Raw genomic sequence first — 15,570 nt, 5'->3', positions numbered from 1 at the left:
TTATTCCTCCTGACACTGGTCCCCAAGCAAAGTCCAAAGTGTCTGTTGTGACCGACTGTTTCAGTGTAGAAGGGGAGGATGGAAGACCTGGATTCAGGGATAACTGATGACTCTAAGTGACTTATCCTTTCACAAATACCAGAACTGGGATTTGAAAAAAAATGTGTGTTGATGCAGGACCAAAATGACTACAGATACCATTGTATCTTTCTCGTGTAGAGTCTTGCAACAGGTATCATGAGAGGCATGGAAGCTAAGAGACACAGACGTACGTCCTCGAATTGACTAAGTCTGAGTTGAAAATCCCAGGAATATAAGATCTATTTTTTTCTGATAGAAGAAAAAGCTCTTTGTACACAGTTGTCTAGCAGGTACCTCAGAAACACAATCCTGTGTAATGGAGTAAAAAAAAAAGACTTTTAAATATTCTCTTGTAATCCCAGCCTATACAGGGCAGCTCTTACCCAGATGAGAGATTCCTGTCACTTTGAAAAAGACTCTGCAAAGATAAGCAAGTCATCTAAATATGTAAAAATGTGGTTACACAATTGTCTGTAATGGGCTCTACTGATGCTAGACACTTTGTGAAAACTCCTGGAGCAATGACAGCCCAAAGGGTAAACAGAGAACTAATAATGTGATCAAGACACACAAATCTTTAGGAAAAGCATGGAATCTGGATGATCAGGAATGTGATAATATGCACCTTTTAAATTTACGGTTAATAAAAAAGAAAACTCAAAATTAGGAATAAAGAATAACAGGTTGTGCAGTGAAAGCATTTTGAACTTGGACACTATCACACACTGATTCAGGAAAGAAAAATCCATAACTGGCCTTTAGGAATTTTCTTTCTTTGACACTAAAAACATTCTTAAATAAAATAATTTCTCAGCTGAGAAGGAGAAATACTTCTATTACCCCCTGAGACAATATATGATATAGTACAGGAGGGAAGAGAAGAGTTTGGCCTGTCTGGATGAGAATCCCTTGGAAAGGAAGAATTTCCTCCAACTGTCATCTATATTTTACCAGATCAGCTTCAGATTCCATTGTCTGAAATAATCTGTTGCTAAAGAGACTGAAATGGATATTCAGGCTTTATGAAAGGGGTAAGGGATTGCCAGGGTTTGGGGGGTGCAAGGTCCCTTAAATAGCAATCCTGCCTTATTTCCAGTGCCTTTGTTCTGGGGGTCCAGCTTTCATTCGGAACCTTCCTGCCACTTCTTTTTTAAACATCTGCTTACTGGTATTCCACTGAGACACACTTTTACTTCTTGCCAAAATTGGATGAAGGAGCAGAAAAATCTCTTGGAAAATTCAGAGAGGGAAGGCTGAATAATTCCATAAACCAGCTTACCTCTCATCACACATTCTGATAACCTCTGCAGCAGAAGGTCCAAAACATTGAATCTCTATCCAAAAGAGAATGCAACATTTCAATGTTGACATCTTCTGGGAGGTTCTCAGAATGCAGCAAGGCAAAGCTCCTCAAAACAGTATCAATGGCAATGGCCCTGGAAGCAGTATCTGCAGAATCATAAACACAATTCAAACAATGAGTTGTGACCTGGGAAAGAGAAGAAACTGCAATGCACAAAGCACATTTTCCTCAAGAAAAAAACATAACCCAAATGTTCATCATACTCTCACAATTACTATAAAATAGCCTGATAATTCAGAAATCTAAAACTCAAAAGTTGCAGAAGCAGTTCTTCCTCAAAGCTTATCAATAGCTTTACTATCCTTGTCTGATGGAGAAGGATTAATTAATGTTTAGCAGCAGCTGAATTAACTAAAGCTATAGCTGCAGGGTTATGTCTGGGATTACTGTATAAAAACTTGAAAGACTGAGGAATTTTTCTTAGGGGCAGCAGATTGGATGACAGGAAACCAGAGGCTATAACACATCCTCCAGTGCTGAAAGCACTGAGAGAATGGGTGAGGGTTTCCCAGAATTCCAGCTGTAACATTCATAGTATTTTCTAAGGAACTAAAACATCACTGTTCTCACACTGAAAACTATGACACATTCTGAAAACAGACTGAGAAAGTGAATCCCTCACAGGGGGATTCAGATATTATACTCTCCTCAAAATCTGAATTAGAACCCTAAGGAGAAAAACTTGCATCTGTCCCATCATGTTCCCTACAGATTACAAATCTTGAACTTCTTCAGGGAAAGAGAAACCTCTTTTTCTTTTACTATAAACCACCTTACAATGTCAATAGAATGTCCAAGACCATGAGCCAAGCCCAATAAATTACTCATGTCCAGAGAAGCTGACGCAGTAGAAGTGAATTGTTCATCTTTCTGTCTCTTTTTGACTGGAAAGTACAGGCAAACAAACTTAGTACTGCTAACAAGTTCCTCAATGGCTGGCAGAATAGCCTGGCTAAGCATGGACACATTCCCTGCCTTTTCTCCTATGACTGACAGACGTGGATCTCCCTTGCCCACTATGGAACTCCCAATAGCTGCAGAGGATGTGGCAAATCCCCAATCCATGGTGGCTGGAAAGACAACAACAGAAGGATTAGTGGAATAAGATGAGAGGTCTGAGGAACCAGTTTTGGCCATAGCAGAGTCACCTACCTGTGGCTGTTGCTAATTACCAACTGCTGTGTCAGCAAAGGCTGCTTAGTTAACTTTTACTTTTTGTGGCTGGAAGGTTGTCAGACCAAGGGAACAATAGTTTGTTCCATGGTCAAGCTGAAAATGGTATGGGTTTCTCTTGGAAACTTACCAGCAATAGATGGCAAAACAAGTAGCAAAAAGTCACATTTTCCCTATAAAAACACAATAAAAAACACTTCAAATTATTTCCTTTTTGGGTTGGTGAAAGCAACACTTTCTCCATAGAAAAAATAGTTTTTAACAATTTGTTAATACAAGAGAAAAAAAGTGCACTTTTAAAGTGCATGTAAAAGTACATAAAATAACGAGTCAATAAAAATACTCTTCTGTAGTTTTAAAGTAGTTTCTTTTTTTAACAAAGACTTAGTTTAAACAACTAAAAAGTAATCTGGAAATCTTTTACCCTGAAGGGTACATATCTGTCCAACAATGGAACAGTATTAGCTGACCCTAAATCTTTGAAAGCCTGTAGAGGAGTGTTCTTCAAGATGGCAGAAAGCTGTGAAAAGTTTGGTGCTCAAACCGGTCTTTCTTTTGTCAGCTCAGCTCAAGCTGACTAATGGTTTGGGCCTATGGAAGGTGCCTTGAAGCTTTGGAAGCTGACCAGCTATGCAGGGTATAACCCAAACAGCTTAGGCTACTGCAGCAATGACCAATATGAAGAACACCTATGAGTGAAAACAGTAAGCCAGTTAGCTATGAGGAAGAAATATAAACCTTGAAGTAGATGTCTATGTTTAACAGTTGATCTTGAACGGAGAGAAAAAAAAACACCCATTTCATAAAAGTCAAAAAGAAAACGGACATTACTTACTGACAAAGGTACAGAACTCCAAGCATTTAACAGCTAATCGCCACCATACTTCTGTATTCAGAGTTCCAGATCAAGGTGGTGTAGTTGCAGTATATGCATTTAAAAAAAATCATAAACTCCATAAAGTACATTATATTTTCATGCAATCCTCATGTATGGTGCACCATATATCAGTGGCTGGCTGTTTTCATTTCCTACCCATCTTATTTTTCCCCCATTGCTTTACTTCCATTGCTTCTTTGTGTTTACCCCTCCCTCCTCCCCACAGTATGATGTTTCATGCTTGTAGTATTCTAATACCTCATGCTACTGCTTTTCCATTTTTTTTCTTCCCTTCCTCTCTCTCATTCTAGTAAGTGTCTGCCACCTTCTCCCCACGTCCAGGAACCTCTTATACAATTCATGCTCACATACTGTTTTTGCCTCCTTGCTGTTTTGAATGATGATGGGTTTTAACTCTGGCACTCTGCAGTCAAAAAGTGTAATTTTTTTTCTTTCTTTCCACATGCTTCCCTTTACAGTCATTATGTCCAGTATACAGAATTCCCAAGTATGCACATTTTCCTTTTGAAATTTTGTGCGTCTTGCTTTCAGACTTCTTACTGCCTACCTACAGTCCCAGAATACCTGCAGTTTTGATCATACACATATGACTACAGTACACCATTCAAAAATATAACCATTACACAAAGCATTAAAAACATGCACTCTGCAGTACAAACTTACACACTGTTGCTCTAATATTGCTACTTACCTTCCTCCTAGCTTAAGTAGTTCAAACTTGTCCAGTTTTTGCTTCTGGTCTTTCTCAACCTGACCAAACAGAAGGCCTGGAACACTGACATTAACATTTCCTGGAGAAATGGCCTCTGCAGTGGTACATGAATCTCCAAGAAGTTTCCATAGACAAGAGACATCAGGACGATGCTTTACAGCCCTGCAAAAGAAAGTTTTGTTACATTCTCTGTTTGTGGAAAAATATATTTCTATTATAAGAAAATAAAATGTCTAAAATGTAATACAGCCTGATACGAGTTTACATCTATTTTAATTTAAATGTATTTTTAAGAATTAGGAAAGAACAGTTGTGTAAAATTTTACCATAACCATAGATGTTCTTCTCTTCTATATGCTGCAGTATACATCACATTAGGAAGTCTGCCTCCAGCTGACAAATACATTCGTCCAGTATAGAAAAGTCTACATGCAACTGCGAGGTATGTGCTATGCCATACATCATCCCACGTACCTTGGCAATAAAGAGACATTGGGTAAAAAGTGGAAGTCAGCATGCACTCTCAGAGCTGAATGTTGCCAAGCACCGTCATGGGCCTAGGTGATAAACATATCAACAAGTAAAAACAGGCAAGCATCAGGGGGAAGTCAGGGGCGAAGCAATACTGCAGCATATAAAAGAGAAGGACATCTATGGTTATGGTAAGATTTTACACAACTAGTCTATGTCCTTCTATTCATATGCTGCAGTATTCATAACATTAGGGAGAATGCCAAAGCTCATGCTTGGAAAGGATTGCGAGGAGGAAGAGGAGCAGAGGATTTTTCTATAATCTATGTAGAATCACTCTGCCAAAACCAGCCCTGGACCTGGAAATGACATCAACCTTGTAATGTTTAGTAAAAGTATGAACAGAGGACAAGGTAGGTCCAGGATACAGCAAGCGTCTGATCCTTTAATGAACGCCCCAGAGGAGAAGACTGCCCTACTGGAGTGTGCCCTCAATGAAGAAGAAAAGCTCTTGCCATTAGTTAAACAACAGAAGGAGTTAGATTTGGAAATCCTGGTAGAAACAGTCTGCTTGGGCACTTGCTAACCCAGGGCAACTGGGTGGTAGGACACAAACAGGCACTCAGATTTATGGATAAGTTTGGTTTTGCCAGGCTAGTATCAGAGTTGCCTGTGCACATCCAAAGCGTGTAGAATTCTCTCACAGGGAGACTGCGGGGAAGGGAAAAAGGTACGAAGGTTAAAAGACTGTTTAAGTGATAAACTCATTTACCACCTTGGGCATAAAAGAAGGACTGGCATGCAAGGATACTCTATCTTTATGAAAGACTGTGAAGGGAGGCTTGGACATCAGAGCTTGTATTTCAGAGACCCTTCTGGCAGAGGTAATGGCCACTAGCAGAACTGTTTTCCATGTACAGTGCTGGAGGGAAGAGAAGCTGTTGATCCCAAGTATTTAAACTCGTCCACCTTCGCCACCTTTACTCCCTGCATCCTCACCATTCCTCTATCCTCCCTCTCATTCACACACATATATTCTGTCTTAGTCCTGCTGACCTTCATTCCTCTTCTCTCTAGAGCATATCTCCACCTCTCCAGGGTCTCCTCCACCTGTTCCCTACTCTCACTACAGATCACAATGTCATCTGCAAACATCATAGTCCACGGGGTCTCCTGTCTGATTTCATCTGTCAATCTGTCCATCACCATTGCAAATAGGAAAGGGCTTAGAGCTGATCCTTGATGTAATCCCACCTCCACCTTAAATGCATCCATCATTCCCACTGCAGACCTCACCGCTGTCACACTACCCTCGTACATATCCTGTACCACTCTTACATATTTCTCTGACACTCCCAACTTCCTCATACAATACCACAACTCCTCTCTAGGTACCCTTCTCCAAGTCCACAAAGACGCAATGCAACTCCTTCTGACCTTCTCTGTACTGCTCCATCAATACTCTCAGAGAAAACATCGCATCTGTAGTGCTCCTGGTCTACCTACACCAAATAAAACTGAGAATGCCCAGACTTCACGTTCATCCAACATATTCTTTAGTGAGCAATCTGCCGCACTTGCCTTTTACATTAAACAATGTAGCAATGTTACTGCCTCACAAAAGATGCATCATTTTTAACATAATACGCAGCCATTCTTTTCCAGGTTTATGTCAATTGGTTGTAAATTAGTTCTATTTTTACTGAACCAACAATTAACATTCCATGTTTTCAGTGTACAAGAAAACTGAGAAAAATAAATTTCAGAATGTGCTATAATTCTCTAGAAGCAGTTTGAAGGAAGCTGGGAAACCCAGGTAACTCAGAAAAACAGATATAAAAATAACTTGTTGATTTTTAATTGATTTTTTGTTGGTCAAATCAGTCTTCACTATGCTAGTGACATTCTTTTGAGGGGGGGACCTAAACTGGTATTTATACTACTAGGGATATTTGGCTGAGGCTTCCCCTACTCATTTCAATAGACACCATGGGATCTTTTGCATCTACCTGAGCTACCACCAAGCAGATGGGACCCAAGTTTAACATCTTATCCAAAGAACAACATTTTTTTGTATGCATTTTAGATGTTCGTAAAAGCATATACAGTCTTACTCTGCATGGTATACTAGCTGAATTATGTTATCCACTAAAAAGGAAACTAAAAATTTAAATTTTGAACATACATTAAGAAGTAGCTTGTGCAATGACAAAATATAACGTAACCTTAATAATGTTTTCTTTGTGGATGTCACACCTGTAAAGTGTTTATTGTTGCCTTTTTATAGTGTTACTGTTTCCACAGTTCAGTTCTTGAAAGAGGCACTTTGTACAGTACCCTACCCCACCATCCATGTGTTTTTTCCTACATCCCAAACGCATGCCCTATATGAACTAGCAATCCTTCCAAAGTGTTGATATGATTATGTGCAGTGTGCTCATTTTATGAAACATATTCACATCCTATGAATCATTAGCTTCTCCTCCTTATACCCAATGACTGCGCTGGCTGTCCTGTAACACTGAAATGGATTATTTGGCTAATCTGAGAATAAATGAAAATAAATGTTTTCAATTTGTGATGTACTGCAGTAAAAGTATTCTCATATTTGTAATGAAAGACCTCATATCCCTGAGTGAAGTATAAATATACTTCATCATTCTTGTCTGGCAAAGATATAAACCTGCTTTTAACAGCTTTATTCATTTTAATGAAGTAGAAGCTAAAATGCACAAGTTTATCTCTTACGGGGCAATTAGACAGCACGCACAGTTAAGTGGCACTGTCAGTTCCACACAGTATACAACTGGACACTGAAGAAATGAGATGTAAAACAATTAACGCTTGCTAGCATCTCATAGCCTTAACCCTATATGCTATACTTAAAAATTTGCCAGACATCTGGCAGATGTTGCTTATATTTGCTTCCAATTTATAATTTGTACCACTAATTATCTACTTACATGTTCTGTGGTTACACTACCTAAGGTAATAAAGAATTTAAATGTAAATTCATGGAATGTCTTTTTTAGACATCTGTATTAGTCATGACTTTTTTAAAGTGACATAGGTACACACACAGTAATGCTGTTGTCTTTCGGCTTTTCCCGGTTAGGGGTCGCCACAGCGGAACTCCGGTCTGCTGATGATTGGCAGTAGATTTTCACGGTGCCAAGTTGCCAGCTCGACACCCAGCCTTCATCGAAAGCAAACCCATTCACACATGTCTTTCGGAACAAAATCATAACATTTCCATTGTAATCTTCAGGCAATATTTTTTTAACAGTTTTCATTCATTCCATCATTACATAAAATGATCAATTCATTCCCTTAATTCCAGCATTCATCCTGATATTCTCCATAGATTGTTCCCATACAGATTATTTTTATTTATATATAAATTTGCTTCTTCCTTTTCTAAAAGCACCACTTCCATTTACTTTATCTTCTTGACAACACTCAGTACTTCAGATATAGTTTACATTTTTATATTTTGATTTCCATTTTCTAGTAATTGTTTTTTTGATAGCCAATAACACTAAACTTAGTAAGGAACTCTATGTGCAGGCAATTCTGATCCTATATCCCCAGCTCACAAGAATCATTTTTTAGTTATAACTATTTGTTTCCCCAACACTCTGCAGGGAATTTTTAAAATCTGACATCTCTTTACATTCCCAAAAACATGCCCATGGTTACCTCTTTCACATCACATCTCCAGCATTTTCCATCTGCCTAATGAAACATTCTCTGAAGTCTGCTTGTCCTATAAAAATACTTCCAAGTAAAAACCCTAAACCTTCTGGACTTTACTGCATACTTGAGAGCCACACAGATGTCCTCCTACTGTTCTTTTGAAATTGACTTTCCACTCTCTCTACCCAATCTTGTCTGATCTCTTCTGACTGATTCTTGTAGTTATCATGCAACATTTTATATGCTCTACTACTTATCTCTCTTTTTTAGCAGTAACCTCTGTTCTAGACTTTACTGGAAACTCGACCAGAACTGGTCTTTCCCTTACACTCTCATCCTTTTTCTTTGCCTATACTATACTATTACCAGTCCGTTGGGAAGGGAAGGCAGTATCTAAATTGCAGTCAATACTTCTGCTTAACCTCATCCCACTCTTTTACCTTTCCCTCCCTACTTACTTGCTCCCAGTACTTTGGTTCCTTTGCTAGCTTCTTCCAGTAAATTCCAGCCTCCTCTTGCCTATTTTCAATACCATTTCTTGTAGTCATCCATACTAGTAAAAATCTCCTTTAGCCATTCCTATATCGGTTTAGTTTTTAGAAAAGGTTTTAGTTACCCTGTGAACTTCAACACTTTTTTTTAATCAACATCTAGGTTTCCTCTGGTAGATAAAAATGCACCTAATTTGTTTATAAAACTAGAGAGACTAGAAACATTTCATTGTTTCTTTCTTACTATCCATATCAAGAGCTTTCATTTTCTTAATTTACTCAGTCTCTTCCTTTATATTCATAGATGCCACAATAGAATCCTATTTTATGCATACACCTAAATATGTTCCCTTGTGTCCCCATAAATATGCTATTGCTGGACCAATTCATGTGTGGTACACAGTTTACCACTATAAGCCTTTGATTTACCTCCATTTATTTTACATTACAAAAAGACTTAAAACCCTCTCAGAATATTCCACAAAACCAAAATGTCATCTTCTGGATTTATCAAGTACAAAATAATATTGCGCAGATAAAGCTAACTTTTCTTGATTACTGTAACAGTCACATCCTTGAATTTGTGAGTGTGAGTCCCTTATCTTATTTGCTAATGGTTCTTCGCATAAAGCAAAAATAAAAGTGAAACAGGGCACTCCTCCTGGTTCCTCTGCTCAATTACAGCTTGTCAAAGGTATGCTTTATTCTATTTACATTCTTGACAAAGTACTGTAATGTTCTGTTTTTTGAGCTTCTGTTCATAGTATTATAGATTACTATGGAGTGTTGTACCAGTGTTTTTTTTTTTTTTTACTTCTACCAAATGCAGTTCTGTGTTTATGTTTTTCTTGTTATAAAATGTGGATCTAGTGTAATGTACTACTAATTCCAAGCAGTTACTATAAATGTGATTTAAGTTTTTATAAATGCTGCCCTATACAGATGGAATAAGAACTGTATTTCTTTGTATTTTAATTCTAAACTAGCTCGTTCTGAGCATTTAAGGGTGTAAAAAGGCAGATGCTGTTTATTCACTGGTAACAAAAAATCAGCTTAAACTGCCAGGAGCTGAATGCAATGCTTCTACTTTTAGTGACACTCTAGAAGCATTTGTACATTAATTGAAAATAATATAAATGACTGTGTTGTTACCTGACACTGCAGCTAATCTGCATCTTTTCTTAAATCTTGGCTTGCTGCCTTGTTTTTCTACATTATACTGTCTGCCTTGTAGTTTAAAGTGTGATCAATCCATCCACGCAGAATGCCCATTTTTGCACGTGGAAGTTCAGGTGTCACTTCAACAGTGACAATCACCTAGAGCCAAGGTTTACACTGTTGGGTGGCTAAAGCCCTGCTGTAGTTGTTCCTCCATAAAATACTCACATGCACACTCACACCTATGGCCAATTTAGTGTATCTAATCCAGCTACTGTATGTCTCTGGAATGTGGGAGGAAACCAGATGACCCAGACAAAACACGAAACACATATGAACCCAGGGACATGCAACTTCTGCACAGAAGGCACCCCAGCAGAGAACTGAACTGGCGAACTTCTTGTTGTGAGGTGACAACACTGTCGCTCGTCCGGTCAGTTGTTGGTTCGGTTCAAACAGCTTTTTTATATAGAAACACATCAGGACTGAGGCTTAGTAACTTAAACTTAAATAAACTTATAAACAAATTGACTACTGCACTCATACATGTTAACACTCTGGCTGTTCTTTCAAAATGGCACTGCTGCCTACATGTGCTCTCTATTTATATCCAGGAGAAAATCAGGTATACACTACCAAAGTACGTCCCAGGAACAAACAGGAAAACGTAGAGAAAACAAGGAACGTTCCACCACAGTAAAATAAACGTAAAATAAACGTAAAACTTTAATAGATAAAACAAACTTTTTATTCAGAACCAGGACAAGCGCTTTTGGCAATAAGCCTTCTTCAGATCCTGATTAATTGGTTCTGAGTATTCTATTTTTAAAAGATTAAACATCCAATCACATTCCAAGTTTTAGAATCAGATGACACTTTCAGCATAAATGCAAATAATCATAGTTTGCTAACTACTGAAGCTAACTAATCAGTCATTACAAAAATAAGGAAATTCACTTTTCGGCCAAAGCATCTTCATAATTCCTTCCATGTATTATCCTCCAATAAAAACAGCTTATTCAGTCCAAGTCCTCTGGCCAATAATAAATATAGGCTTGCCAAGCCCAGTAAAAATCTTTTTTAATAACTTCCTTTATGTTTTTCTCCAAAAAAAGAGAATGTCCTCAGCCCTTGTTTCTTGGCCAATAATAAGCATGAACGTGTCAAGCCCCCCTGTTGTTAACCAATATGTATCAAAGCCTTTAGGTCATTAGACCAATGAATTCACAGGAAAAATGAAATAATTTCGTTCTGTCCAATGATCAATCATCTGCTTTTCACATATTGCACAATTAAAGACTCATTCTATGACCATTATTAAAAGCAAACATCAAAATGATTTTATAAATACATCATTCCTTATCATGAAACTTAATATGATGCTTCTGTGTTCGTAAATCTCCATGTAAATGGCAAGCTAACAATCTCATCCACAGGGTAATGATTTTTTCAAAACTAAACTGCAACTTTGATAATTGCACTTGAGATTTGTATTCTTTCTTTTATGAGGACATTTAGCACACATTACGTTTAGAAATAAAAACATTTTTCACTATTCATTTTCTAGCCAAGAGGCACATAAAATGCACTTTTATAACCAACAGATGCCTTTCACTAATGGAGCATAGTATCATGATGTACATAACTCTCGCTCTCCACAGAAAGCCATAACTTCACTCTAGCCAATGGGAAACAATGGCCGGGCCCAATAAAAATCTCTTTAAACTCTTCCGATATGTTTTTCTCCAATAGAACAGGATCTGAAGAAGGCATATTGCCGAAAGCGCTTGTCCTGGTTCTGAAGAAAAAGTTTGTTTAATCTATTAAAGTTTTACGTTTATTTTACTGTGGTGGAACATTCCTGGTTTTCTCTCTATTTATACACATGTGCCCTCACTTTGAAATGCTTCTTAAAGTTACAACACACGCAGTGTTCTACATCCTCCCTCTTTGAGAAATAAGTCATTAATAAGTCATAATAATGACAGCAATCATCGATATACAATTGTACAGAAATACTCCTTTGGCATGCAGTTATACAGAACTAATTACAAATGAAACAATCATGTCCAGGTTGCGGTGTATTTTATACTTGGTCTGGAAATATGACCTGATCGTGTGACATATAAACTAGACTGGGTTTAGCAACAGGGACTGTCTTTAATGAATGTTCAATTTCAGGGACATCTGGGACATCATCCAGAATGGAAATAGGTACTGAGATGTGTCCTTCAACAGGAACATTATCTGGACTGCTCTGAGATCTAGAGACCGTATCACAGGTACAATGCTGCAATATCAATTCAGACAGTGGAAGATGATGCCTGTGATTTCTTCTGTATTCTATACCCTCAGATTCCACTAAGTAAGATCTCGGCTTGGCACATATACCTCTTACTTGACCAATTTGATGAAAACATTTCGCCATTTGCATCCTGTATCTCCTTCTTTTAATGGACAAAGAAATTTGCTTGTTTTATTGTACTTGGACTTCTTAAATGAATGCTTTTTGAACAGTTGGGCTTTGATTGCTCTGGTGGTTTTAGTATTAGGCATCAACAAACTGGAACTGACAGGCAAGGTTGTTCTGATTTGCCTAGAGAGAAGTCTCTGAGCAGTTGAGCCAAGTACATTTTTATGGGTTATATTTCCGAGATTAAGCAAATTCAAGAAAACATCAGTATTGTCACACTTTGACCTCTCTAGTAATTGCTTTGCACTTTGTACTGCACATTCAGCTAAACCGTTTGACTTTCGGTACTCGGGACTACAGGTAACATGGATAAAGTCCCACTCTTTTGCAAACTTCTGAAATAGTTGACTGGTAAACTGAGCACCGTTGTCAGAAATAACTGTGTGTACTACCATGGACTGAGAAATGACATTTCGGCTTAGTAATGACAAGTACTGGATGTTAGGTTAGGTACAAGATTAGTCTCAAACCAATTCGAAGAAGAGTCTAACAACATTAACTAATGTTGGCTATTCCACTTGAGTGTCTCTTTTTGCAAATGCGGTTTAGTACTATTGCAGACTGAACACGATGAAAGTACTTTATCAATATCTTTTGACAGAGAAGGCCAAAATACTAGTCACCTCGCCCTTCTTTTGGTAGCTTTGGAACCTGGGTGGCCACGACGCAAAATCTGGATGTACTCATGTTTAAGTGGGAACAACTTTAGGACATTTGAAAAATGATACCATCTTCCATCAACATCGCATCTCTGTAAGGAAAATTACATTGCACTTCTGTTGGTACACAAGACTGCTTTGATGGCCATCCAACACTGATGAAGTGGTTGAGCTTTTGCAAAATTGGATCAGTCTCTGTATGATCTTGTAGCTTATCAAGTCCTGTGGTAGAAAAATTATACACTTCCATGACATCAAAGTCAAAATTCTCTCCATCAAGCTTTTGTGTGGTATTCATGGGCGATCTGGATACTGTATCATCCAGATAAAGAAGTTTGCCATTCATATAGACCATTTTGAAGTTTTGCTTCTGCAATCTGAACATCATTCTTTGTAGTCTTGCTGGAACTGTATGCATAGCTTCTTTAAAATAGAGACTTGAGGTTGATGATCAGTCTTAATTTGGATACCTCGGCCATAAAAATTCATCTGCTTTTACTTTGCGTTTCCTCCTTCTTTATTTTGCTTTCGCCTCTTCTTAAAAGTACTCAATTTTATTTATTCTGCTGCACTTATTGCTGCTTGGCAGTAGCCCGATTAAATTGTAACTGTTATTCTAAGTCTTTTGGTTTAAGCACTTGGGCTTCATACTGGTTGTTTTACATTAAGAAGGTTTGTGGTCTGCACTGTTGTGGCAGGACAGGTAGCTTACATCCTTCTAAGCTGGGAATTGCTGATTGAAAGCTCAGTGTCTGCTATTCTAAAAGTGTACTAGTTCTGGTTTAAGCACTTGGGCTTCAGGCCAGTTATTCTACATTAAGAAAGTTTATGGTCTGCACTCTTGTGGGAGAAGAGGCTGGATTCTGCCCTTCTGAGCTGGGAATTTCTGGTCACAGGCTTATTGTGCCTGCTTATTCGAACTGTTTCTTTCTGAAATTGGTGCGCCTTGTTGCTGTAGCATAGGACCAGATTCAGGTCTGCTGAATCTAGCTTCGTTTGTATAACTTGAGCACTTATCCAAGCCATCTTTTTTGGAGAAGGTTCCCTTGCACCCTAGTAGCGGGAGTGAGCAGTTAGAACTTGTCTTACTGAAGACTGCTGGAACAGGGCTCAGTTTTGAGCTTTTTTTCTGGTTAACTGGGTAACTTCTTTAAATCAGATTGTTCGTTTTCTACTGTTTTATATATATATATATATATATATATATATATATATATATATATATATATATATACATATATTCATCTGCTTTTATTGTATTTGTGTTTCTTCCTACTTTATTACTAGGGGCATTGCCTACAACTCTGAACTGAGATATATAACAATAAGCATCTTTTTATGTGCATTTAAAGTGTTTTTTGATTGTATCTGCTTTTTTTCTGAAAAATAAATATATATATACATGTTTCCCGCCTTTCTAGGCTAGTATAGTCCAGTTTTCAGGTTAGTGCTGAATTCAGGGCTATGTTACAGATGTCTGTGTTTGCCCATACCTTACTTGGATAGAAGGAAGTTTCTCTGTTCACCTGTCAGAGAGGGGAGTTCTGAACAGCCTATCTGTCCCTGGAGGAGTGGTTTCAGGTCAGAAAGTAGTAGTTTATTGGCCATTTTGGGCTAATTTCTATCTCTTTCATTTCCCTGCTATAAAAATCGCATTTGCCCAGTTTTGTGCGCCGGGCAATGCCAGTTAGTTAGGGCATAACTATTCCTGGCTCCCCAAAGTCTCCTCTTCAATTTTTCCCTTGGAACTAGACAAACTTTCAACTTAAGCACTCAAGCCATTAATTTCTCAGCCCGGCACTTGCTCAAAACTCAAAGCAAGCACTTACAAACCCTAGCACTACAGAAGGACAAGGTTCTCTATTCGACCTTACCAGCCATTCAATAAAACAGTTTACTGTACCTATCCAGGCATGTCCAAAGGGCAATTTCAGGTGTACTCTCCAGGCCAACTGGTGAATCTGGGCATTTTGAGGCGATGTAACAACTGCCTTATATACACAGACAACCCTCTCCTCCTACCACCAAACACTAATACATGTGAGAGATGCAATTATACAGCCAAACTGGAGGCTAAGCTCTCTCAACCCAAGACTGGATCAGACAGTCAAGAGGAGAAGGGAAATACTGGCATCACACAACCAGTCTCACATAGACCCATTAAACCAGCACCGGTAAAAAACACACGTGAATACACGAAAACATACTCAGAGGCTCTAAATAAAAATCTGCAAAAGCAACAGAGCCCTCCAAAGCAGACATCCAAGCAACCTCCACCCCCAACACAAACCATGAAACACATACTTCACAAAACCAGTGTGCCATGCAATCACAGCCTTCAAGGCAAAATAACATACCCAACATACTAGTAATAGGTGACTCTATAGTCAGTCAC

General features: G+C 38.3%; 1 protein-coding gene across 1 annotated transcript in view; it reads right to left on the bottom strand.

The window, feature by feature from the left end:
* TTC37 (tetratricopeptide repeat domain 37) overlaps positions 1-15,570 on the bottom strand; it is a 2,356,248-nt gene that overhangs the window by 1,233,934 nt on the left and 1,106,744 nt on the right. Inside the window, exon 19 of the mRNA XM_044064132.1 lies at positions 4,207-4,389. Coding sequence (XP_043920067.1) covers positions 4,207-4,389 — 183 coding nt within the window. The remainder of the gene's footprint in view (positions 1-4,206; positions 4,390-15,570) is intronic.

This window comes from Protopterus annectens, chromosome 2.part2 (genome assembly GCF_019279795.1).
Source record: "Protopterus annectens isolate FY-2018-M chromosome 2.part2, PAN1.0, whole genome shotgun sequence".
In the NCBI taxonomy this organism is placed as follows: domain Eukaryota; kingdom Metazoa; phylum Chordata; order Ceratodontiformes; family Protopteridae; genus Protopterus; species Protopterus annectens.
Note: the sequence above shows the minus strand (reverse complement) of the source record. Positions and strands in the feature narration are given on the sequence as shown.